This window comes from Rhinoderma darwinii, chromosome 1 (assembly GCF_050947455.1).
Source record: "Rhinoderma darwinii isolate aRhiDar2 chromosome 1, aRhiDar2.hap1, whole genome shotgun sequence".
Taxonomy (NCBI): Eukaryota; Metazoa; Chordata; class Amphibia; order Anura; family Rhinodermatidae; genus Rhinoderma; species Rhinoderma darwinii.
The window spans coordinates 667,628,414-667,655,974 of NC_134687.1; the positions used below are offsets into that span (position 1 = coordinate 667,628,414).

Consider the following 27,561-nt stretch of genomic DNA (forward strand, 5'->3'; position numbering starts at 1 on the left):
CCTCGCCAGCCCGACACCTGTCTCCTCGCCAGCCCGACACCTGTCTCCTCGCCAGCCCGACACCTGTCTCCTCGCCAGCCCGACACCTGACTCCTCGCCAGCCCGACACCTGACTCCTCGCCAGCCCGACACCTGACTCCTCGCCAGCCCGACACCTGACTCCTCGCCAGCCCGACACCTGACTCCTCGCCAGCCCGACACCTGACTCCTCGCCAGCCCGACACCTGACTCCTCGCCAGCCCGACACCTGACTCCTCGCCAGCCCGACACCTGACTCCTCGCCAGCCCGACACCTGACTCCTCGCCAGCCCGACACCTGACTCCTCGCCAGCCCGACTCCTGACTCCTCGCCAGCCCGACTCCTGACTCCTCGCCAGCCCGACTCCTGACTCCTCGCCAGCCCGACTCCTGACTCCTCGCCAGCCCGACTCCTGACTCCTCGCCAGCCCGACTCCTGACTCCTCGCCTACCTGACACCTTACCTGCCCTACACCGGACTCCTCACCTGCCCGACTCCTCACCTGCACTGCGCCCGACTCCTCACCAGCCCGACTCCTCACCAGCCCGACACCTCACCAGCCCGACTCCTCACCAGCCCGACTCCTCACCAGCCCGACTCCTCACCACTCTCCAGCCCTACTCCTGACTCCTCGCCTGTCCTACTCCTGACTCCTCACCAGCCCTACTCCTGACTCCTTACCTGCCCTACCAACCTGACCCCTCACCAGCCCTACTCCTGACTCCTCACCACCTCTACACACCCCAATAATCGCCTCTACACACCCCAATAATCGCCTCCTCGCCTCTACACACCCCAATAATCGCCTCTACACACCACCAATAATCGCCTCCTCGCCTCTACACACCCCAATAATCGCCTCCTCGCCTCTACACACCACCAATAATCGCCTCCTCGCCTCTACACACCCCAATAATCGCCTCTACACACCACCAATAATCGCCTCCTCGCCTCTACACACCCCAATAATCGCCTCCTCGCCTCTACACACCACCAATAATCGTCTCCTCGCCTCTACACACCCCAATAATCATCTTCTCGCCTCTACACACCCCAATAATAAGCATCACCATCCTCCTCCTCCTTTCCATGCCATGGGGGTTCTCTATAACGGGTTCCCCTGTGATGACGGGATGGGGGTTCTCTATAACGGGTGGTTCTCCTGTGATGACGGGATGGGGGTTCTCTATAACGGGTGGTTCTCCTGTGATGATGGGATGGGGGTTCTCTATAACGGGTGGTGTCCCTGTGATGACGGGATGGGGGTTCTCTATAACGGGTTCCCCTGTTATGATGGGATGGGGGTTCCCTATAACGGGTGGTTTCCCTGTGATGACGGGATGAGGGTTCTCTACAACGGGTGGTGTCCCTGTGATGACCGGATGGGGGTTCGATATAACGGGTTCCCCTGTGATGACGGGATGGGGGTTCCCTATAACGGGTGGTTTCCCTGTGATGACGGGATGAGGGTTCTCTACAACGGGTGGTGTCCCTGTGATGACCGGATGGGGGTTCTCAATAACGGGTGGTTTCCCTGTGATGACGGGATGGGGGTTCTCTACAACGGGTGGTTCCCCTGTGATGACGGGATGGGGGTTCCCTAGAACGGGTGGTTCTCCTGTGATGACGGGATGGGGGTTGTCTATAACTGGTGGTTCTCCTGTGATGACAGGATGGGGGTTGTCTATAACTGGTGGTTCTCCTGTGATGACGGGATGGGGGTTGTCTATAACTGGTGGTTCTCCTGTGATGACGGGATGGGGGTTGTCTATAACTGGTGGTTCTCCTGTGATGACGGGATGGGGGTTGTCTATAACTGGTGGTTCTCCTGTGATGACGGGATGGGGGTTGTCTATAACGGGTGGTTCCCCTGTGATGACGGGATGGGGGTTGTCTATAACGGGTGGTTCCCCTGTGATGACGGGATGGGGGTTCCCTAGAACGGGTGGTTCCCCTGTGATGACGGGATGGGGCCAGTTCCCTATAATGGGTGGGTTTGCTGTGATGATGGGATGGGGTTCCCTCTGAGTGTCCCCCTCTAATTATCGTCTTTCTCTCCACAGACTTACATTGGGGACATCCTCATCGCGGTTAACCCTTTACAGGCGCTCCCTCTCTATGGTCCAGAGGTGACTTCTATTTCTTTCTTTACAATGAGATGCTGATTTTGGGGGGCCGGGGGGTTTCTACGTAGACAGATGTCTATGCAGTGATACGGGTCAGGAGAGGGGGTGTAACGGGCGCCTTGATCACACGGGGAGGGGGTGAAGCAGCAACAGGAGGGCCCCTTGTTGGCTTATTTTTTTGAGGGGGTCTCTCTTTGGCTTGATTGTTGAGACTTGTGTGGAGGGGCATGCTCTACGTTACATAGAGCGCTCCCCATGCTGTGTGCTCCTGTGCCCTTGGGGCCCCCCTGCCCCTCCCCCGCTCCGTAGATTTATAGTTGACATGTTTTGATTGTCAGGTTCAGCCGGTTGTTGCATGACATTAACCCTTCATAGACCGGTCCGTCACACACCTACATATCCATTATCTGATCAGAACCGGGCCACGACCCTCAGTGGAGGGCAGCTGCCGCTCCTGATGCTGAGAGTTGTAGTCTTACAACAGCTGGAGACTCACAGGTTCCAAGATCAATGGTGGAGAAAAGCAGTCACATGACTGGAGATAATTACATATGTCATGAAGACGACAGGAAGGTTTATCACAGTCCCACCCCTGACACGAGTAGTCGGCTTGTTATAGTATCCTGAACTGACTGCTATTTACCGTACGTCTCTGGTAGGTGCAGGAGCGGTTATATAGACATATTACTGGAGGAGCTGAGCAGAATATTGAATGCAGCTCTGGCTGTGACTAGAGTATAAGACATGAGGTAACATCAGGATCAGAAGACGATCAGTGGAGGTGAATCTACATTATATGGAGATGTGTCCTGTGATTATATTTACCAGACTGTGATGTGGGAGGTCAGGCTGCAGCTCTGGATGTGACTGGAGTATAAGACATGCAGCAGGATCAGTGGAGGTGACTCTACATTATATAGAGATGTATCCTGTGATTATATTACCAGACTGATGTGGGAGGTCAGGCTGCTGCTCTGGATGTGACTGGAGTATAAGACATGCAGCAGTGGAGGTGACTCTACATTATATGGAGATGTATCCTGTGATTATATTTACCAGACTGATGTGGGAGGTCAGGCTGCTGCTCTGGATGTGACTGGAGTATAAGACATGCAGCAGTGGAGGTGACTCTACATTATATGGAGATGTATCCTGTGATTATATTTACCAGTCTGTGATGTGGGAGGCTGCAGCTCTGGATGTGACTGGAGTATAAGACATGCAGCAGTGGAGGTGACTCTACATTATATGGAGATGTATCCTGTGATTATATTTACCAGGCTGTGATGTGGGAGGTTAGGCTGCAGCTCTGGATGTGACTGGAGTATAAGACATGCAGCAGGATCAGTGGAGGTGACTCTACATTATATGGAGATGTATCCTGTGATTATATTTACCAGTCTGTGATGTGGGAGGCTGCAGCTCTGGATGTGACTGGAGTATAAGACATGCAGCAGGATCAGTGGAGGTGACTCTACATTATATGGAGATGTATCCTGTGATTATATTTACCAGACTGTGATGTGGGAGGTCAGGCTGCAGCTCTGGATGTGACTGGAGTATAAGACATGCAGCAGGATCAGTGGAGGTGACTCTACATTATATGGAGATGTATCCTGTGATTATATTTACCAGACTGTGATGTGGGAGGTCAGGCTGCAGCTCTGGATGTGACTGGAGTATAAGACATGCAGCAGGATCAGTGGAGGTGACTCTACATTATATGGAGATGTATCCTGTGATTATATTTACCAGACTGTGATGTGGGAGGTTAGGCTGCTGCTCTGGATGTGACTGGAGTATAAGACATGCAGCAGTGGAGGTGACTCTACATTATATGGAGATGTATCCTGTGATTATATTTACCAGACTGTGATGTGGGAGGTCAGGCTGCAGCTCTGCATGTGACTGGAGTATAAGACATGCAGCAGGATCAGTGGAGGTGACTCTACATTATATGGAGATGTATCCTGTGATTATATTACCAGACTGATGTGGGAGGTCAGGCTGCAGCTCTGGATGTGACTGGAGTATAAGACATGCAGCAGTGGAGGTGACTCTACATTATATGGAGATGTATCCTGTGATTATATTTACCAGACTGTGATGTGGGAGGTCAGGCTGCAGCTCTGGATGTGACTGGAGTATAAGACATGCAGCAGGATCAGTGGAGGTGACTCTACATTATATGGAGATGTATCCTGTGATTACATTTACCAGACTGTGATGTGGGAGGTCAGGCTGCTGCTCTGGATGTGACTGGAGTATAAGACATGCAGCAGGATCAGTGGAGGTGACTCTACATTATATGGAGATGTATCCTGTGATTATATTTACCAGACTGTGATGTGGGAGGTCAGGCTGCTGCTCTGGATGTGACTGGAGTATAAGACATGCAGCAGGATCAGTGGAAGTGACTCTACATTATATGGAGGTGTATCCTGTGATTATATTTACCAGACTGTGATGTGGGGGGTCAGGCTGCAGCTCTGGATGTGACTGGAGTATAAAACATGCAGCAGGATCAGTGGAAGTGACTCTACATTATATGGAGATGTATCCTGTGATTATATTTACCAGACTGTGATGTGGGAGTTCAGGCTGCAGCTCTGGATGTGACTGGAGTATAAGACATGCAGCAGTGGAGGTGACTCTACATTATATGGAGATGTATCCTGTGATTATATTTACCAGACTGTGATGTGGGAGGCTGCAGCTCTGGATGTGATTGGAGTATAAGACATGCAGCAGGATCAGTGGAGGTGACTCTACATTATATGGAGATGTATCCTGTGATTATATTTACCAGACTGTGATGTGGGAGGTCAGGCTGCAGCTCTGGATGTGACTGGAGTATAAGACATGCAGCAGTGGAGGTGACTCTACATTATATGGAGATGTGTCCTGTGATTATATTTACCAGACTGTGATGTGGGAGGTCAGGCTGCAGCTCTGGATGTGACTGGAGTATAAGACATGTGATCAGTGGACGTGACTCTACATTATATGGAGATGTATCCTGTGATTATATTTACCAGACTGTGATGTGGGAGGTCAGGCTGCTGCTCTGGATGTGACTGGAGTATAAGACATGCAGCAGGATCAGTGGAGGTGACTCTACATTATATGGAGATGTATCCTGTGATTATATTTACCAGACTGTGATGTGGGAGGTCAGGCTGCAGCTCTGGATGTGACTGGAGTATAAGACATGCAGCAGGATCAGTGGAGGTGACTCTACATTATATGGAGATGTATCCTGTGATTATATTTACCAGACTGTGATGTGGGAGGTCAGGCTGCAGCTCTGGATGTGACTGGAGTATAAGACATGCAGCAGTGGAGGTGACTCTACATTATATGGAGATGTATCCTGTGATTATATTTACCAGACTGTGATGTGGGAGCTTAGGCTGCAGCTCTGGATGTGACTGGAGTATAAGACATGCAGCAGGATCAGTGGAGGTGACTCTACATTATATGGAGATGTATCCTGTGATTATATTTACCAGACTGTGATGTGGGAGCTTAGGCTGCAGCTCTGGATGTGACTGGAGTATAAGACATGCAGCAGGATCAGTGGAGGTGACTCTACATTATATGGAGATGTATCCTGTGATTATGTTTACCAGACTGTGATGTGGGAGGCTGCTGCTCTGGCTGTGACTGGAGTATAAGACATGCAGCAGGATCAGTGGAGGTGACTCTGCATTATATGGAGATGTATCCTGTGATTATATTTACCAGACTGTGATGTGGGAGGTCAGGCTGCAGCTCTGGATGTGACTGGAGTATAAGACATGCAGCAGTGGAGGTGACTCTACATTATATGGAGATGTATCCTGTGATTATATTTACCAGACTGTGATGTGGGAGGTCAGGCTGCAGCTCTGGATGTGACTGGAGTATAAGACATGCAGCAGGATCAGTGGAGGTGACTCTACATTATATGGAGATGTGTCGTGTGATTATATTTACCAGACTGTGATGTGGGAGGTCAGGCTGCAGCTCTGGATGTGACTGGAGTATAAGACATGCAGCAGGATCAGTGGAGGTGACTCTACATTATATGGAGATGTATCCTGTGATTACATTTACCAGACTGTGATGTGGGAGGTCAGGCTGCTGCTCTGGATGTGACTGGAGTATAAGACATGCAGCAGTGGAGGTGACTCTACATTATATGGAGATGTATCCTGTTATTATATTTACCAGACTGTGATGTGGGAGGTGAGGCTGCTGCTCTGGATGTGACTGGAGTATAAGACATGCAGCAGGATCAGTGGAGGTGACTCTACATTATATGTATCCTGTGATTATATTTACCAGACTGTGATGTGGGAGGTCAGTCTGCTGCTCTGGATGTGACTGGAGTATAAGACATGCAGCAGTGGAGGTGACTCTACATTATATGGAGATGTATCCTGTGATTATATTTACCAGACTGTGATGTGGGAGGTCAGGCTGCTGCTCTGGATGTGACTGGAGTATAAGACATGCAGCAGGATCAGTGGAGGTGACTCTACATTATATGGAGATGTATCCTGTGATTATATTAACCAGACTGTGATGTGGGAGGTCAGGCTGCAGCTCTGGATGTGACTGGAGTATAAGACATGCAGCAGTGGAGGTGACTACATTATATGGAGATGTATCCTGTGATTATATTTACCAGACTGTGATGTGGGAGGTCAGGCTGCAGCTCTGGATGTGACTGGAGTATAAGACATGCAGCAGGATCAGTGGAGGTGACTCTACATTATATGGAGATGTGTCCTGTGATTATATTTACCAGACTGTGATGTGGGAGGTCAGGCTGCAGCTCTGGATGTGACTGGAGTATAAGATATGTGATCAGTGGAGGTGACTCTACATTATATGGAGATGTGTCCTGTGATTATATTTACCAGACTGTGATGTGGGAGGTCAGGCTGCAGCTCTGGATGTGACTGGAGTATAAGACATGCAGCAGTGGAGGTGACTCTACATTATATGGAGGTGTATCCTGTGATTATATTTACCAGACTGTGATGTGGGAGGTTAGGCTGCAGCTCTGGATGTGACTGGAGTATAAGACATGCAGCAGGATCAGTGGAGGTGACTCTACATTATATGGAGATGTATCCTGTGATTATATTTACCAGACTGTGATGTGGGAGGTTAGGCTGCTGCTCTGGATGTGACTGGAGTATAAGACATGCAGCAGTGGAGGTGACTCTACATTATATGGAGATGTATCCTGTGATTATATTTACCAGACTGTGATGTGGGAGGTCAGGCTGCTGCTCTGGGTGTGACTGTAGTATAAGACATGCAGCAGTGGAGGTGACTCTACATTATATGGAGATGTATCCTGTGATTATATTTACCAGACTGTGATGTGGGAGGTCAGGCTGCAGCTCTGGATGTGACTGGATTATAAGGCATGCAGCAGTGGAGGTGACTCTACATTATATGGAGATGTATCCTGTGATTATATTTACCAGACTGTGACGTGGGAGTTCAGGCTGCAGCTCTGGATGTGACTGGAGTATAAGACATGCAGCAGTGGAGGTGACTCTACATTATATGGAGATGTATCCTGTGATTATATTTACCAGACTGTGATGTGGGAGGTCAGGCTGCTGCTCTGGATGTGACTGGAGTATAAGACATGCAGCAGTGGAGGTGACTCTACATTATATGGAGATGTATCCTGTGATTATATTTACCAGACTGTGATGTGGGAGGTCAGGCTGCAGCTCTGGATGTGACTGGAGTATAAGACATGCAGCAGGATCAGTGGAGGTGACTCTACATTATATGGAGATGTATCCTGTGATTATATTACCAGACTGTGATGTGGGAGGTCAGGCTGCTGCTCTGGATGTGACTGGAGTATAAGACATGCAGCAGTGGAGGTGACTCTACATTATATGGAGATGTATCCTGTGATTATATTTACCAGACTGTGATGTGGGAGGTCAGGCTGCTGCTCTGGATGTGACTGGAGTATAAGACATGCAGCAGTGGAGGTGACTCTACATTATATGGAGATGTATCCTGTGATTATATTTACCAGACTGTGATGTGGGAGGTCAGGCTGCAGCTCTGGATGTGACTGGAGTATAAGACATGCAGCAGGATCAGTGGAGGTGACTCTACATTATATGGAGATGTATCCTGTGATTATATTTACCAGACTGTGATGTGGAGGTCAGGCTGCTGCTCTGGATGTGACTGGAGTATAAGACATGCAGCAGTGGTGGTGACTCTACATTATATGGAGATGTATCCTGTGATTATATTTACCAGACTGTGATGTGGGAGGTCAGGCTGCTGCTCTGGGTGTGACTGGAGTATAAGACATGCAGCAGTGGAGGTGACTCTACATTATATGGAGATGTATCCTGTGATTATATTTACCAGACTGTGATGTGGGAGGTCAGGCTGCAGCTCTGGATGTGACTGGAGTATAAGACATGCAGCAGTGGAGGTGACTCTACATTATATGGAGATGTATCCTGTGATTATATTTACCAGACTGTGATGTGGGAGGTCAGGCTGCAGCTCTGGATGTGACTGGATTATAAGGCATGCAGCAGTGGAGGTGACTCTGCATTATATGGAGATGTATCCTGTGATTGTATTTACCAGACTGTTATGTGGGAGGTCAGGCTGCAGCTCTGGATGTGACTGGAGTATAAGACATGCAGCAGTGGAGGTGACTCTACATTATATGGAGATGTATCCTGTGATTATATTTACCAGACTGTGATGTGGGAGGCTGCAGCTCTGGATGTGATTGGAGTATAAGACATGCAGCAGGATCAGTGGAGGTGACTCTACATTATATGGAGATGTATCCTGTGATTATGTTTACCAGACTGTGATGTGGGAGGCTGCTGCTCTGGATGTGACTGGAGTATAAGACATGCAGCAGTGGAGGTGACTCTACATTATATGGAGATGTATCCTGTGATTATATTTACCAGACTGTGATGTGGGAGGTCAGGCTGCTGCTCTGGATGTGACTGGAGTATAAGACATGCAGCAGTGGAGGTGACTCTACATTATATGGAGATGTATCCTGTGATTATATTTACCAGACTGTGATGTGGGAGGTCAGGCTGCAGCTCTGCATGTGACTGGAGTATAAGACATGTGATCAGTGGAGGTGACTACATTGTATGGAGATGTATCCTGTGATTATATTTACCAGACTGTGATGTGGGAGGTCAGGCTGCTGCTCTGGATGTGACTGGAGTATAAGACATGCAGCAGTGGAGGTGACTCTACATTATATGGAGATGTATCCTGTGATTATATTTACCAGACTGTGATGTGGGAGGTCAGGCTGCAGCTCTGGATGTGACTGGAGTATAAGACATGCAGCAGTGGAGGTGACTCTACATTATATGGAGATGTATCCTGTGATTATATTTACCAGACTGTGATGTGGGAGGTCCGGCTGCTGCTCTGGATGTGACTGGAGTATAAGACATGCAGCAGGATCAGTGGAGGTGACTCTACATTATATGGAGATGTATCCTGTGATTATATTTACCAGACTGTGATGTGGGAGGTCAGGCTGCTGCTCTGGATGTGACTGGAGTATAAGACATGCAGCAGGATCAGTGGAAGTGACTCTACATTATATGGAGATGTGTCCTGTGATTATATTTACCAGACTGTGATGTGGGAGGTTAGGCTGCTGCTCTGGATGTGACTGGAGTATAAGACATGCAGCAGTGGAGGTGACTCTACATTATATGGAGATGTGTCCTGTGATTATATTTATCAGACTGTGATGTGGGAGGCTGCAGCTCTGGATGTGACTGGAGTATAAGACATGCAGCAGGATCAGTGGAGGTGACTCTACATTATATGGAGATCTATCCTGTGATTATATTTACCAGACTGTGATGTGGGAGGTCAGGCTGCAGCTCTGGATGTGACTGGAGTATAAGACATGCAGCAGTGGAGGTGACTCTACATTATATGGAGATGTATCCTGTGATTATATTTACCAGACTGTGATGTGGGGGGTCAGGCTGCAGCTCTGGATGTGACTGGAGTATAAGACATGCAGCAGTGGAGGTGACTCTACATTATATGGAGATGTATCGTGTGATTATATTTACCAGACTGTGATGTGGGAGGTCAGGCTGCTGCTCTGGATGTGACTGGAGTATAAGACATGCAGCAGGATCAGTGGAGGTGACTCTACATTATATGGAGATGTATCCTGTGATTATATTTACCAGGCTGTGATGTGGGAGGTTAGGCTGCAGCTCTGGATGTGACTGGAGTATAAGACATGCAGCAGTGGAGGTGACTCTACATTATATGGAGATGTATCCTGTGATTATATTTACCAGACTGTGATGTGGGAGGTCAGGCTGCTGCTCTGGATGTGACTGGAGTATAAGACATGCAGCAGTGGAGGTGACTCTACATTATATGGAGATGTATCCTGTGATTATATTTACCAGACTGTGATGTGGGAGGTCAGGCTGCAGCTCTGGATGTGACTGGAGTATAAGACATGCAGCAGGATCAGTGGAGGTGACTCTACATTATATGGAGATATATCCTGTGATTATATTTACCAGACTGTGATGTGGGAGGTCAGGCTGCAGCTCTGGATGTGACTGGAGTATAAGACATGCAGCAGGATCAGTGGAGGTGACTCTACATTATATGGAGATGTGTCCTGTGATTATATTTACCAGACTGTGATGTGGGAGGTCAGGCTGCAGCTCTGGATGTGACTGGAGTATAAGACATGCAGCAGGATCAGTGGAGGTGACTCTACATTATATGGAGATGTATCCTGTGATTATATTTACCAGACTGGGATGTGGGAGGTTAGGCTGCAGCTCTGGATGTGACTGGAGTATAAGACATGCAGCAGTGGAGGTGACTCTACATTATATGGAGATGTATCCTGTGATTATATTTACCAGACTGTGATGTGGGAGATAAGGCTGCTGCTCTGGATGTGACTGGAGTATAAGACATGCAGCAGGATCAGTGGAGGTGACTCTACATTATATGGAGATGTGTCCTGTGATTATATTTACCAGACTGTGATGTGGGAGGTTGCAGCTCTGGATGTGACTGGAGTATAAGACATGCAGCAGGATCAGTGGAGGTGACTCTACATTATATGGAGATGTGTCCTGTGATTATATTTACCAGACTGTGATGTCGGAGGTCAGGCTGCTGCTCTGGATGTGACTGGAGTATAAGACATGCAGCAGGATCAGTGGAGGTGACTCTACATTATATGGAGATGTGTCCTGTGATTATATTTACCAGACTGTGATGTGGGAGGTCAGGCTGCAGCTCTGGATGTGACTGGAGTATAAGACATGCAGCCGTGGAGGTGACTCTACATTATATGGAGGTGTATCCTGTGATTATATTTACCAGACTGTGATGTGGGAGGTCAGGCTGCAGCTCTGTATGTGACTGGAGTATAAGACATGCAGCAGTGGAGGTGACTCTACATTATATGGAGATATATCCTGTGATTATATTTACCAGACTGTGATGTGGGAGGTCAGGCTGCTGCTCTGGATGTGACTGGAGTATAAGACATGCAGCCGTGGAGGTGACTCTACATTATATGTATCCTGTGATTATATTTACCAGACTGTGATGTGGGAGGCTGCTGCTCTGGGTGTGACTGGAGTATAAGACATGCAGCAGTGGAGGTGACTCTACATTATATGGAGATGTATCCTGTGATTATATTTACCAGACTGTGATGTGGGAGGTTAGGCTGCAGCTCTGGATGTGACTGGAGTATGAGACATGCAGCAGGATCAGTGGAGGTGACTCTACATTATATGGAGATGTATCCTGTGATTATATTTACCAGGCTGTGATGTGGGAGGCTGCTGCTCTGGATGTGACTGGAGTATAAGACATGCAGCAGGATCAGTGGAGGTGACTCTACATTATATGGAGATGTATCCTGTGATTATATTTACCAGACTGGGATGTGGGAGGTCAGGCTGCAGCTCTGGATGTGACTGGAGTATAAGACATGCAGCAGTGGAGGTGACTCTACATTATATGGAGATGTGTCCTGTGATTATATTTACCAGGCTGTGATGTGGGAGGCTGCTGCTCTGGATGTGACTGGAGTATAAGACATGCAGCAGGATCAGTGGAGGTGACTCTACATTATATGGAGATGTATCCTGTGATTATATTTACCAGACTGGGATGTGGGAGGTTAGGCTGCAGCTCTGGATGTGACTGGAGTATGACATGCAGCCGTGGAGGTGACTACATTATATGGAGATGTATCCTGTGATTATATTTACCAGACTGTGATGTGGGAGGCTGCTGCTCTGAATGTGACTGGAGTATAAGACATGCAGCAGTGGAGGTGACTCTACATTATATGGAGATGTATCCTGTGATTATATTTACCAGACTGTGATGTGGGAGGTCAGGCTGCAGCTCTGGATGTGACTGTAGTATAAGACATGCAGCAGTGGAGGTGACTCTACATTATATGTATCCTGTGATTATATTTACCAGACTGTGATGTGGGAGGTCAGGCTGCTGCTCTGGATGTGACTGGAGTATAAGACATGCAGCAGGATCAGTGGAGGTGACTCTACATTATATGGAGATGTATCCTGTGATTATATTTACCAGACTGTGATGTGGGAGGTCAGGCTGCAGCTCTGGATATGACTGGAGTATAAGACATGCAGCAGGATCAGTGGAGGTGACTCTACATTATATGGAGATGTATCCTGTGATTATATTACCAGACTGATGTGGGAGGTCAGGCTGCAGCTCTGGATGTGACTGGAGTATAAGACATGCAGCAGGATCAGTGGAGGTGACTCTACATTATATGTATCCTGTGATTATATTTACCAGACTGATGTGGGAGGTCAGGCTGCAGCTCTGGATGTGACTGGAGTATAAGACATGCAGCAGTGGAGGTGACTCTACATTATATGGAGATGTATCCTGTGATTATATTTACCAGACTGTGATGTGGGAGGTTAGGCTGCTGCTCTGGATGTGACTGGAGTATAAGACATGCAGCAGTGGAGGTGACTCTACATTATATGGAGATGTATCCTGTGATTATATTTACCAGACTGTGATGTGGGAGGTCAGGCTGCAGCTCTGGATGTGACTGGAGTATAAGACATGCAGCAGTGGAGGTGACTCTACATTATATGGAGATGTATCCTGTGATTATATTTACCAGACTGTGATGTGGGAGGTCAGGCTGCAGCTCTGGATGTGACTGGAGTATAAGACATGCAGCAGGATCAGTGGAGGTGACTCTACATTATATGGAGATGTATCCTGTGATTATATTTACCAGACTGTGATGTGGGAGGTCAGGCTGCTGCTCTGGATGTGACTGGAGTATAAGACATGCAGCAGGATCAGTGGAGGTGACTACATTATATGGAGATGTATCCTGTGATTATATTTACCAGACTGTGATGTGGGAGGTCAGGCTGCAGCTCTGGATGTGACTGGAGTATAAGACATGCAGCAGTGGAGGTGACTACATTATATGGAGATGTATCCTGTGATTATATTTACCAGACTGTGATGTGGGAGGTTAGGCTGCTGCTCTGGATGTGACTGGAGTATAAGACATGCAGCAGTGGAGGTGACTCTACATTATATGGAGATGTATCCTGTGATTATATTTACCAGACTGTGATGTGGGAGGTTAGGCTGCAGCTCTGGATGTGACTGGAGTATAAGACATGCAGCAGTGGAGGTGACTCTACATTATATGGAGATGTATCGTGTGATTATATTTACCAGACTGTGATGTGGGAGGTCAGGCTGCTGCTCTGGATGTGACTGGAGTATAAGACATGCAGCAGGATCAGTGGAGGTGACTCTACATTATATGGAGATGTATCCTGTGATTATATTTACCAGACTGTGATGTGGGAGGTTAGGCTGCTGCTCTGGATGTGACTGGAGTATAAGACATGTGATCAGTGGAGGTGACTACATTATATGGAGATGTATCCTGTGATTATATTTACCAGACTGTGATGTGGGAGGTTAGGCTGCTGCTCTGGATGTGACTGGACTATAAGACATGCAGCAGTGGAGGTGACTCTACATTATATGGAGATGTATCCTGTGATTATATTTACCAGACTGTGATGTGGGAGGTTAGGCTGCAGCTCTGGATGTGACTGGAGTATAAGACATGCAGCAGTGGAGGTGACTCTACATTATATGGAGATGTATCCTGTGATTATATTTACCAGACTGTGATGTGGGAGGTCAGGCTGCAGCTCTGGATGTGACTGGAGTATAAGACATGCAGCAGGATCAGTGGAGGTGACTCTACATTATATGGAGATGTATCCTGTGATTATATTACCAGACTGTGATGTGGGAGGTCAGGCTGCTGCTCTGGATGTGACTGGAGTATAAGACATGCAGCAGTGGAGGTGACTCTACATTATATGGAGATGTATCCTGTGATTATATTTACCAGACTGTGATGTGGGAGGTCAGGCTGCAGCTCTGGATGTGACTTGAGTATGAGACATGCAGCAGTGGAGGTGACTCTACATTATATGGAGATATATCCTGTGATTATATTACCAGACTGTGATGTGGGAGGTCAGGCTGCTGCTCTGGATGTGACTGGAGTATAAGACATGCAGCAGTGGAGGTGACTCTACATTATATGGAGATGTATCCTGTGATTATATTTACCAGACTGTGATGTGGGAGGTCAGGCTGCAGCTCTGGATGTGACTGGAGTATAAGACATGCAGCAGGATCAGTGGAGGTGACTCTACATTATATGGAGATGTGTCCTGTGATTATATTTACCAGACTGTGATGTGGGAGGTCAGGCTGCAGCTCTGCATGTGACTGGAGTATAAGACATGCAGCAGGATCAGTGGAGGTGACTCTACATTATATGGAGATGTATCCTGTGATTATATTTACCAGACTGTAATGTGGGAGGTCAGGCTGCAGCTCTGCATGTGACTGGAGTATAAGACATGCAGCAGGATCAGTGGAGGTGACTACATTATATGGAGATGTATCCTGTGATTATATTTACCAGACTGTGATGTGGGAGGTCAGGCTGCAGCTCTGGATGTGACTGGAGTATAAGACATGCAGCAGGATCAGTGGAGGTGACTCTACATTATATGGAGATATATCCTGTGATTATATTTACCAGACTGTGATGTGGGAGGTTAGGCTGCTGCTCTGGATGTGACTGGAGTATAAGACATGCAGCAGGATCAGTGGAGGTGACTCTACATTATATGGAGATGTATCCTGTGATTATATTTACCAGGCTGTGATGTGGGAGGTTAGGCTGCTGCTCTGGATGTGACTGGAGTATAAGACATGCAGCAGGATCAGTGGAGGTGACTCTACATTATATGGAGATGTGTCCTGTGATTATATTTACCAGGCTGTGATGTGGGAGGTTAGGCTGCAGCTCTGCATGTGACTGGAGTATAAGACATGCAGCAGGATCAGTGGAGGTGACAATACATTATATGGAGATGTATCCTGTGATTATATTTACCAGACTGTGATGTGGGAGGTCAGGCTGCAGCTCTGGATGTGACTGGAGTATAAGACATGCAGCAGTGGAGGTGACTCTACATTATATGGAGATGTATCCTGTGATTATATTTACCAGACTGTGATGTGGGAGGTCAGGCTGCAGCTCTGGATGTGACTGGAGTATGAGACATGCAGCAGTGGAGGTGACTCTACATTATATGGAGATGTATCCTGTGATTATATTTACCAGACTGTGATGTGGGAGGTCAGGCTGCTGCTCTGGATGTGACTGGAGTATAAGACATGCAGCCGTGGAGGTGACTCTACATTATATGGAGATGTATCCTGTGATTATATTTACCAGACTGTGATGTGGGAGATAAGGCTGCTGCTCTGGATGTGACTGGAGTATAAGACATGCAGCAGGATCAGTGGAGGTGACTCTACATTATATGGAGATATATCCTGTGATTATATTTACCAGACTGTGATGTGGGAGGTCAGGCTGCTTCTCTGGATGTGACTGGAGTATAAGACATGCAGCAGGATCAGTGGAGGTGACTCTACATTATATGGAGATGTATCCTGTGATTATATTTACCAGACTGTGATGTGGGAGGCTGCAGCTCTGGATGTGACTGGAGTATAAGACATGCAGCAGGATCAGTGGAGGTGACTCTACATTATATGGAGATATATCCTGTGATTATATTTACCAGACTGTGATGTGGGAGGTCAGGCTGCAGCTCTGGATGTGACTGGAGTATAAGACATGCAGCAGTGGAGGTGACTCTACATTATATGGAGGTGTATCCTGTGATTATATTTACCAGACTGTGATGTGGGAGGTCAGGCTGCAGCTCTGGATGTGACTGGAGTATAAGACATGCAGCAGGATCAGTGGAGGTGACTCTACATTATATGGAGATATATCCTGTGATTATATTTACCAGACTGTGATGTGGGAGGTCAGGCTGCAGCTCTGGATGTGACTGGAGTATAAGACATGCAGCAGGATCAGTGGAGGTGACTCTACATTATATGGAGATATATCCTGTGATTATATTTACCAGACTGTGATGTGGGAGGTTAGGCTGCTGCTCTGGATGTGACTGGAGTATAAGACATGCAGCAGTGGAGGTGACTCTACATTATATGGAGATCTATCCTGTGATTATATTTACCAGACTGTGATGTGGGAGGTCCGGCTGCTGCTCTGGATGTGACTGGAGTATAAGACATGCAGCAGGATCAGTGGAGGTGACAATACATTATATGGAGATGTATCCTGTGATTATATTTACCAGACTGTGATGTGGGAGGTCAGGCTGCAGCTCTGGATGTGACTGGAGTATAAGACATGCAGCAGTGGAGGTGACTACATTATATGGAGATGTGTCCTGTGATTATATTTACCAGACTGTGATGTGGGAGGTCAGGCTGCAGCTCTGGATGTGACTGGAGTATGAGACATGCAGCAGTGGAGGTGACTCTACATTATATGGAGATGTATCCTGTGATTATATTTACCAGACTGTGATGTGGGAGGTCAGGCTGCTGCTCTGGATGTGACTGGAGTATAAGACATGCAGCAGGATCAGTGGAGGTGACTCAACATTATATGGAGATGTATCCTGTGATTATATTTACCAGACTGTGATGTGGGAGGTCAGGCTGCTGCTCTGGATGTGACTGGAGTATAAGACATGCAGCAGGATCAGTGGAAGTGACTCTACATTATATGGAGGTGTATCCTGTGATTATATTTACCAGACTGTGATGTGGGGGGTCAGGCTGCAGCTCTGGATGTGACTGGAGTATAAAACATGCAGCAGGATCAGTGGAAGTGACTCTACATTATATGGAGATGTATCCTGTGATAATATTTACCAGACTGTGATGTGGGAGTTCAGGCTGCAGCTCTGGATGTGACTGGAGTATAAGACATGCAGCAGTGGAGGTGACTCTACATTATATGGAGATGTATCCTGTGATTATATTTACCAGACTGTGATGTGGGAGGTCAGGCTGCAGCTCTGGATGTGACTGGAGTATAAGACATGCAGCAGGATCAGTGGAGGTGACTCTACATTATATGGAGATGTGTCCTGTGATTATATTTACCAGACTGTGATGTGGGAGGTTAGGCTGCAGCTCTGGATGTGACTGGAGTATAAGACATGCAGCAGGATCAGTGGAGGTGACTCTACATTATATGTATCCTGTGATTATATTTACCAGACTGTGATGTGGGAGGTCAGGCTGCAGCTCTGGATGTGACTGGAGTATAAGACATGCAGCAGTGGAGGTGACTCTACATTATATGGAGATGTATCCTGTGATTATATTTACCAGACTGTGATGTGGGAGGTTAGGCTGCAGCTCTGGATGTGACTGGAGTATAAGACATGCAGCAGTGGAGGTGACTCTACATTATATGGAGATGTATCCTGTGATTATATTTACCAGACTGTGATGTGGGAGGTTAGGCTGCAGCTCTGGATGTGACTGGAGTATAAGACATGCAGCAGGATCAGTGGAGGTGACTCTACATTATATGGAGATGTATCCTGTGATTATATTACCAGACTGATGTGGGAGGTCAGGCTGCTGCTCTGGATGTGACTGGAGTATGAGACATGCAGCAGTGGAGGTGACTCTACATTATATGGAGATGTGTCCTGTGATTATATTTACCAGACTGTGATGTGGGAGGTCAGGCTGCAGCTCTGGATGTGACTGGAGTATAAGACATGCAGCAGTGGAGGTGACTCTACATTATATGGAGATGTATCCTGTGATTATATTTACCAGACTGTGATGTGGGAGGTTAGGCTGCAGCTCTGGATGTGACTGGAGTATAAGACATGCAGCAGGATCAGTGGAGGTGACTCTACATTATATGTATCCTGTGATTATATTTACCAGACTGTGATGTGGGAGGTCCGGCTGCTGCTCTGGATGTGACTGGAGTATAAGACATGCAGCAGGATCAGTGGAGGTGACAATACATTATATGGAGATGTATCCTGTGATTATATTTACCAGACTGTGATGTGGGAGGTCAGGCTGCAGCTCTGGATGTGACTGGAGTATAAGACATGCAGCAGTGGAGGTGACTCTACATTATATGGAGATGTATCCTGTGATTATATTTACCAGACTGTGATGTGGGAGGTCAGGCTGCAGCTCTGGATGTGACTGGAGTATGAGACATGCAGCAGTGGAGGTGACTCTACATTATATGGAGATGTATCCTGTGATTATATTTACCAGACTGTGATGTGGGAGGTCAGGCTGCTGCTCTGGATGTGACTGGAGTATAAGACATGCAGCCGTGGAGGTGACTCTACATTATATGGAGATGTATCCTGTGATTATATTTACCAGACTCTGATGTGGGAGGCTGCAGCTCTGGATGTGACTGGAGTATAAGACATGCAGCAGTGGAGGTGACTCTACATTATATGGAGATGTATCCTGTGATTATATTTACCAGACTGTGATGTGGGAGGTTAGGCTGCTGCTCTGGATGTGACTGGAGTATAAGACATTCAGCAGGATCAGTGGTGGTGACTCTACATTATATGGAGGTGTATCCTGTGATTATATTTACCAGACTGTGATGTGGGAGGTCAGGCTGCAGTTCTGGATGTGACTGGAGTATAAGACATGCAGCAGTGGAGGTGACGCTACATTATATGGAGGTGTATCCTGTGATTATATTTACCAGACTGTGATGTGGGGGGTCAGGCTGCTTCTCTGGATGTGACTGGAGTATAAGACATGCAGCAGTGGTGGTGACTCTACATTATATGGAGATGTATCCTGTGATTATATTTACCAGACTGTGATGTGGGAGGTCAGGCTGCAGCTCTGGATGTGACTGGAGTATAAAACATGCAGCAGGATCAGTGGAGGTGACTCTACATTATATGGAGATGTGTCCTGTGATTATATTTACCAGACTGTGATGTGGGAGGTCAGGCTGCAGCTCTGGATGTGACTGTAGTATAAGACATGCAGCAGTGGTGGTGACTCTACATTATATGGAGATGTATCCTGTGATTATATTTACCAGACTGTGATGTGGGAGGTCAGGCTGCAGCTCTGGATGTGACTGGAGTATAAGACATGCAGCAGGATCAGTGGAGGTGACTCTGCATTATATGGAGATGTATCCTGTGATTATATTTACCAGACTGTGATGTGGGAGGTTAGGCTGCTGCTCTGGATGTGACTGGAGTATAAGACATGCAGCAGTGGAGGTGACTCTACATTATATGGAGATGTATCCTGTGATTATATTTACCAGACTGGGAGGTCAGGCTGCAGCTCTGGATGTGACTGGAGTATAAGACATGCAGCAGGATCAGTGGCGGTGACTCTACATTATATGGAGATGTATCCTGTGATTATATTTACCAGACTGTGATGTGGGGGGTCAGGCTGCAGCTCTGGATGTGACTGGAGTATAAGACATGCAGCAGGATCAGTGGCGGTGACTCTACATTATATGGAGATGTATCCTGTGATTATATTTACCAGACTGTGATGTGGGAGGTCAGGCTGCAGCTCTGGATGTGACTGGAGTATAAGACATGCAGCAGGATCAGTGGAGGTGACTCTACATTATATGGAGATGTGTCCTGTGATTATATTTACCAGACTGTGATGTGGGAGGTCAGGCTGCTGCTCTGGATGTGACTGGAGTATAAGACATGCAGCAGTGTAGGTGACTCTACATTATATGGAGATGTATCCTGTGATTATATTACCAGACTGTGATGTGGGAGGTCAGGCTGCAGCTCTGGATGTGACTGGAGTATAAGACATGCAGCAGTGGAGGTGACTCTACATTATATGGAGATGTATCCTGTGATTATATTTACCAGACTGTGATGTGGGAGGTCAGGCTGCAGCTCTGGATGTGACTGGAGTATATGACATGCAGCAGGATCAGTGGAGGTGACTCTACATTATATGGAGATGTATCCTGTGATTATATTTACCAGACTGTGATGTGGGAGGTCAGGCTGCAGCTCTGGATGTGACTGGAGTAGAAGACATGCAGCAGGATCAGTGGAGGTGACTCTACATTATATGGAGATGTATCCTGTGATTATATTTACCAGACTGTGATGTGGGAGGTGAGGCTGCTGCTCTGGATGTGACTGGAGTATAAGACATGCAGCAGTGGAGGTGACTCTACATTATATGGAGATGTATCCTGTGATTATATTTACCAGACTGTGATGTGGGAGGTCAGGCTGCAGCTCTGGATGTGACTGTAGTATAAGACATGCAGCAGTGGAGGTGACTCTACATTATATGTATCCTGTGATTATATTTACCAGACTGTGATGTGGGAGGTCAGGCTGCTGCTCTGGATGTGACTGGAGTATAAGACATGCAGCAGGATCAGTGGAGGTGACTCTACATTATATGGAGATGTATCCTGTGATTATATTTACCAGACTGTGATGTGGGAGGTCAGGCTGCAGCTCTGGATATGACTGGAGTATAAGACATGCAGCAGGATCAGTGGAGGTGACTCTACATTATATGGAGATGTATCCTGTGATTATATTACCAGACTGATGTGGGAGGTCAGGCTGCAGCTCTGGATGTGACTGGAGTATAAGACATGCAGCAGGATCAGTGGAGGTGACTCTACATTATATGGAGATGTATCCTGTGATTATATTTACCAGACTGTGATGTGGGATGTCAGGCTGCAGCTCTGGATGTGACTGGAGTATAAGACATGCAGCAGTGGAGGTGACTCTACATTATATGGAGATGTATCCTGTGATTATATTTACCAGACTGTGATGTGGGAGGTTAGGCTGCAGCTCTGGATGTGACTGGAGTATAAGACATGCAGCAGGATCAGTGGAGGTGACTCTACATTATATGTATCCTGTGATTATATTTACCAGACTGATGTGGGAGGTCAGGCTGCAGCTCTGGATGTGACTGGAGTATAAGGCATGCAGCAGTGGAGGTGACTCTACATTATATGGAGATGTATCCTGTGATTATATTTACCAGACTGTGATGTGGGAGGTTAGGCTGCTGCTCTGGATGTGACTGGAGTATAAGACATGCAGCAGTGGAGGTGACTCTACATTATATGGAGATGTATCCTGTGATTATATTTACCAGACTGTGATGTGGGAGGTCAGGCTGCAGCTCTGGATGTGACTGGAGTATAAGACATGCAGCAGTGGAGGTGACTCTACATTATATGGAGATGTATCCTGTGATTATATTTACCAGACTGTGATGTGGGAGGTCAGGCTGCAGCTCTGGATGTGACTGGAGTATAAGACATGCAGCAGGATCAGTGGAGGTGACTCTACATTATATGGAGATGTATCCTGTGATTATATTTACCAGACTGTGATGTGGGAGGTCAGGCTGCTGCTCTGGATGTGACTGGAGTATAAGACATGCAGCAGGATCAGTGGAGGTGACTACATTATATGGAGATGTATCCTGTGATTATATTTACCAGACTGTGATGTGGGAGGTCAGGCTGCAGCTCTGGATGTGACTGGAGTATAAGACATGCAGCAGTGGAGGTGACTACATTATATGGAGATGTATCCTGTGATTATATTTACCAGACTGTGATGTGGGAGGTTAGGCTGCTGCTCTGGATGTGACTGGAGTATAAGACATGCAGCAGTGGAGGTGACTCTACATTATATGGAGATGTATCCTGTGATTATATTTACCAGACTGTGATGTGGGAGGTCAGGCTGCTGCTCTGGATGTGACTGGAGTATAAGACATGCAGCAGGATCAGTGGAGGTGACTCTACATTATATGGAGATGTATCCTGTGATTATATTTACCAGACTGTGATGTGGGAGGTTAGGCTGCTGCTCTGGATGTGACTGGAGTATAAGACATGTGATCAGTGGAGGTGACTACATTATATGGAGATGTATCCTGTGATTATATTTACCAGACTGTGATGTGGGAGGTTAGGCTGCTGCTCTGGATGTGACTGGAGTATAAGACATGCAGCAGTGGAGGTGACTCTACATTATATGGAGATGTATCCTGTGATTATATTTACCAGACTGTGATGTGGGAGGTTAGGCTGCAGCTCTGGATGTGACTGGAGTATAAGACATGCAGCAGTGGAGGTGACTCTACATTATATGGAGATGTATCCTGTGATTATATTTACCAGACTGTGATGTGGGAGGTCAGGCTGCTGCTCTGGATGTGACTGGAGTATAAGACATGCAGCAGGATCAGTGGAGGTGACTCTACATTATATGGAGATGTATCCTGTGATTATATTTACCAGACTGTGATGTGGGAGGTCAGGCTGCAGCTCTGGCTGTGACTGGAGTATATGACATGCAGCAGGATCAGTGCAGGTGACTCTACATTATATGGAGATGTATCGTGTGATTATATTTACCAGACTGTGATGTGGGAGGTCAGGCTGCTGCTCTGGATGTGACTGGAGTATAAGACATGCAGCAGTGGAGGTGACTCTACATTATATGTATCCTGTGATTATATTTACCAGACTGTGATGTGGGAGGTCAGGCTGCAGCTCTGGATGTGACTGGAGTATAAGACATGCAGCAGGATCAGTGGAGGTGACTCTACATTATATGGAGATGTGTCCTGTGATTATATTTACCAGACTGTGATGTGGGAGGTTAGGCTGCTGCTCTGGATGTGACTGGAGTATAAGACATGCAGCAGTGGAGGTGACTCTACATTATATGGAGATGTATCCTGTGATTATATTTACCAGACTGTGATGTGGGAGGTCAGGCTGCAGCTCTGGATGTGACTGGAGTATAAGACATGCAGCAGTGGAGGTGACTCTACATTATATGGAGATGTGTCCTGTGATTATATTTACCAGACTGTGATGTGGGAGGTCAGGCTGCAGCTCTGCATGTGACTGGAGTATAAGACATGCAGCAGTGGAGGTGACTCTACATTATATGGAGATGTGTCCTGTGATTATATTTACCAGACTGTAATGTGGGAGGTCAGGCTGCAGCTCTGCATGTGACTGGAGTATAAGACATGCAGCAGGATCAGTGGAGGTGACTACATTATATGGAGATGTATCCTGTGATTATATTTACCAGACTGTGATGTGGGAGGTCAGGCTGCTGCTCTGGATGTGACTGGAGTATAAGACATGCAGCAGTGGAGGTGACTCTACATTATATGGAGATGTATCCTGTGATTATATTTACCAGACTGTGATGTGGGAGGCTGCAGCTCTGCATGTGACTGGAGTATAAGACATGCAGCAGGATCAGTGGAGGTGACTACATTATATGGAGATGTATCCTGTGATTATATTTACCAGACTGTGATGTGGGAGGTCAGGCTGCAGCTCTGGGTGTGACTGGAGTATAAGACATGCAGCAGGATCAGTGGAGGTGACTCTACATTATATGGAGATGTGTCCTGTGATTATATTTACCAGACTGTGATGTGGGAGGTTAGGCTGCAGCTCTGGATGTGACTGGAGTATAAGACATGCAGCCGTGGAGGTGACTCTACATTATATGGAGATGTATCCTGTGATTATATTTACCAGACTGTGATGTGGGAGATAAGGCTGCTGCTCTGGATGTGACTGGAGTATAAGACATGCAGCAGTGGAGGTGACTCTACATTATATGTATCCTGTGATTATATTTACCAGACTGTGATGTGGGAGGTCAGGCTGCAGCTCTGGATGTGACTGGAGTATAAGACATGCAGCAGGATCAGTGGAGGTGACTCTACATTATATGGAGATGTGTCCTGTGATTATATTTACCAGACTGTGATGTGGGAGGTTAGGCTGCAGCTCTGGATGTGACTGGAGTATAAGACATGCAGCAGTGGAGGTGACTCTACATTATATGGAGATATATCCTGTGATTATATTACCAGACTGTGATGTGGGAGGTCAGGCTGCTGCTCTGGATGTGACTGGAGTATAAGACATGCAGCAGTGGAGGTGACTCTACATTATATGGAGATGTATCCTGTGATTATATTTACCAGACTGTGATGTGGGAGGTCAGGCTGCTGCTCTGGATGTGACTGGAGTATAAGACATGCAGCAGTGGAGGTGACTCTACATTATATGGAGATGTATCGTGTGATTATATTTACCAGACTGTGATGTGGGAGGTCAGGCTGCAGCTCTGGATGTGACTGGAGTATAAGACATGCAGCAGTGGAGGTGACTCTACATTATATGGAGATGTATCCTGTGATTATATTTACCAGACTGTGATGTGGGAGGCTGCAGCTCTGGATGTGACTGGAGTATAAGACATGCAGCAGGATCAGTGGAGGTGACTCTACATTATATGGAGATGTATCCTGTGATTATATTTACCAGACTGTGATGTGGGAGGTCAGGCTGCTGCTCTGGATGTGACTGGAGTATAAGACATGCAGCAGGATCAGTGGAGGTGACTCTACATTATATGGAGATGTATCGTGTGATTATATTTACCAGACTGTGATGTGGGAGGTCAGGCTGCAGCTCTGGATGTGACTGGAGTATAAGACATGCAGCAGTGGAGGTGACTCTACATTGTATGGAGATGTGTCCTGTGATTATATTTACCAGACTGTGATGTGGGAGGTCAGGCTGCTGCTCTGGATGTGACTGGAGTATAAGACATGCAGCAGGATCAGTGGAGGTGACTCTACATTATATGGAGATGTGTCCTGTGATTATATTTACCAGACTCTGATGTGGGAGGTCAGGCTGCTGCTCTGGATGTGACTGGAGTATAAGACATGCAGCAGTGGAGGTGACGCTACATTATATGGAGATGTATCCTGTGATTATATTTACCAGACTGTGATGTGGGAGGTCAGGCTGCAGCTCTGGATGTGACTGGAGTATAAGACATGCAGCAGTGGAGGTGACTCTACATTATATGGAGATGTATCCTGTGATTATATTTACCAGACTGTGATGTGGGAGGTCAGGCTGCTGCTCTGGATGTGACTGGAGTATAAGACATGCAGCAGGATCAGTGGAGGTGACTCTACATTATATGGAGATGTATCGTGTGATTATATTTACCAGACTGTGATGTGGGAGGTCAGGCTGCAGCTCTGGATGTGACTGGAGTATAAGACATGCAGCAGTGGAGGTGACTCTACATTATATGGAGATGTATCCTGTGATTATATTTACCAGACTGTGATGTGGGAGGTCAGGCTGCAGCTCTGGATGTGACTGGAGTATAAGACATGCAGCAGGATCAGTGGAGGTGACTCTACATTATATGGAGATGTATCGTGTGATTATATTTACCAGACTGGGATGTGGGAGGTCAGGCTGCAGCTCTGGATGTGACTGGAGTATAAGACATGCAGCAGTGGAGGTGACTCTACATTATATGGAGATGTGTCCTGTGATTATATTTACCAGACTGTGATGTGGGAGGTCAGGCTGCTGCTCTGGATGTGACTGGAGTATAAGACATGCAGCAGTGGAGGTGACTCTACATTATATGGAGATGTATCCTGTGATTATATTTACCAGACTGTGATGTGGGAGGTCAGGCTGCAGCTCTGGATGTGACTGGAGTAGAAGACATGCAGCAGGATCAGTGGAGGTGACTCTACATTATATGGAGATGTATCCTGTGATTATATTTACCAGACTGTGATGTGGGAGGTCAGGCTGCAGCTCTGGATGTGACTGGAGTATAAGACATGCAGCAGGATCAGTGGAGGTGACTCTACATTATATGGAGATGTATTCTGTGATTATATTTACCAGACTGTGATGTGGGAGGCTGCAGCTCTGGATGTGACTGGAGTATAAGACATGCAGCAGGATCAGTGGAGGTGACTCTGCATTATATGGAGATGTGTCCTGTGATTATATTTACCAGACTGTGATGTGGGAGGCTGCTGCTCTGGATGTGACTGGAGTATAAGACATGCAGCAGTGGAGGTGACTCTACATTATATGGAGATGTATCCTGTGATTATATTTACCAGACTGTGATGTGGGAGGCTGCAGCTCTGGATGTGACTGGAGTATAAGACATGCAGCAGGATCAGTGGAGGTGACTCTGCATTATATGGAGATGTATCCTGTGATTATATTTACCAGACTGTGATGTGGGAGGTCAGGCTGCAGCTCTGGATGTGACTGGAGTATAAGACATGCAGCAGTGGAGGTGACTCTACATTATATGGAGATGTATCCTGTGATTATATTTACCAGACTGTGATGTGGGAGGTCAGGCTGCTGCTCTGGATGTGACTGGAGTATAAGACATGCAGCAGTGGAGGTGACTCTACATTATATGGAGATGTGTCCTGTGATTATATTTACCAGACTGTGATGTGGGAGGTTAGGCTGCAGCTCTGGATGTGACTGGAGTATAAGACATGTGATCAGTGGAGGTGACTACATTATATGGAGATGTATCCTGTGATTATATTTACCAGACTGTGATGTGGGAGTTCAGGCTGCAGCTCTGGATGTGACTGGAGTATATGACATGCAGCAGTGGAGGTGACTCTACATTATATGGAGATGTATCCTGTGATTATATTTACCAGACTGTCATGTGGGAGGCTGCAGCTCTGGATGTGACTGGAGTATAAGACATGCAGCAGTGGAGGTGACTCTACATTATATGGAGATGTATCCTGTGATTATATTTACCAGACTGTGATGTGGGAGGTCAGGCTGCTGCTCTGGATGTGACTGGAGTATAAGACATGTGATCAGTGGAGGTGACTACATTATATGGCGATGTATCCTGTGATTATATTTACCAGGCTGTGATGTGGGAGGTCAGGCTGCTACTCTGGATGTGACTGGAGTATAAGACATGC

General features: G+C 46.8%; 1 protein-coding gene across 1 annotated transcript in view; it reads left to right on the forward strand.

Annotated features, from left to right (window-relative positions):
• Positions 1–27,561, forward strand: part of LOC142710797 (myosin-IIIb-like) — a 112,848-nt gene that overhangs the window by 418 nt on the left and 84,869 nt on the right. Inside the window, exon 2 of the mRNA XM_075848573.1 lies at positions 2,083–2,148. Within this exon, the coding sequence (XP_075704688.1) occupies positions 2,083–2,148 (66 nt within the window). The remainder of the gene's footprint in view (positions 1–2,082; positions 2,149–27,561) is intronic.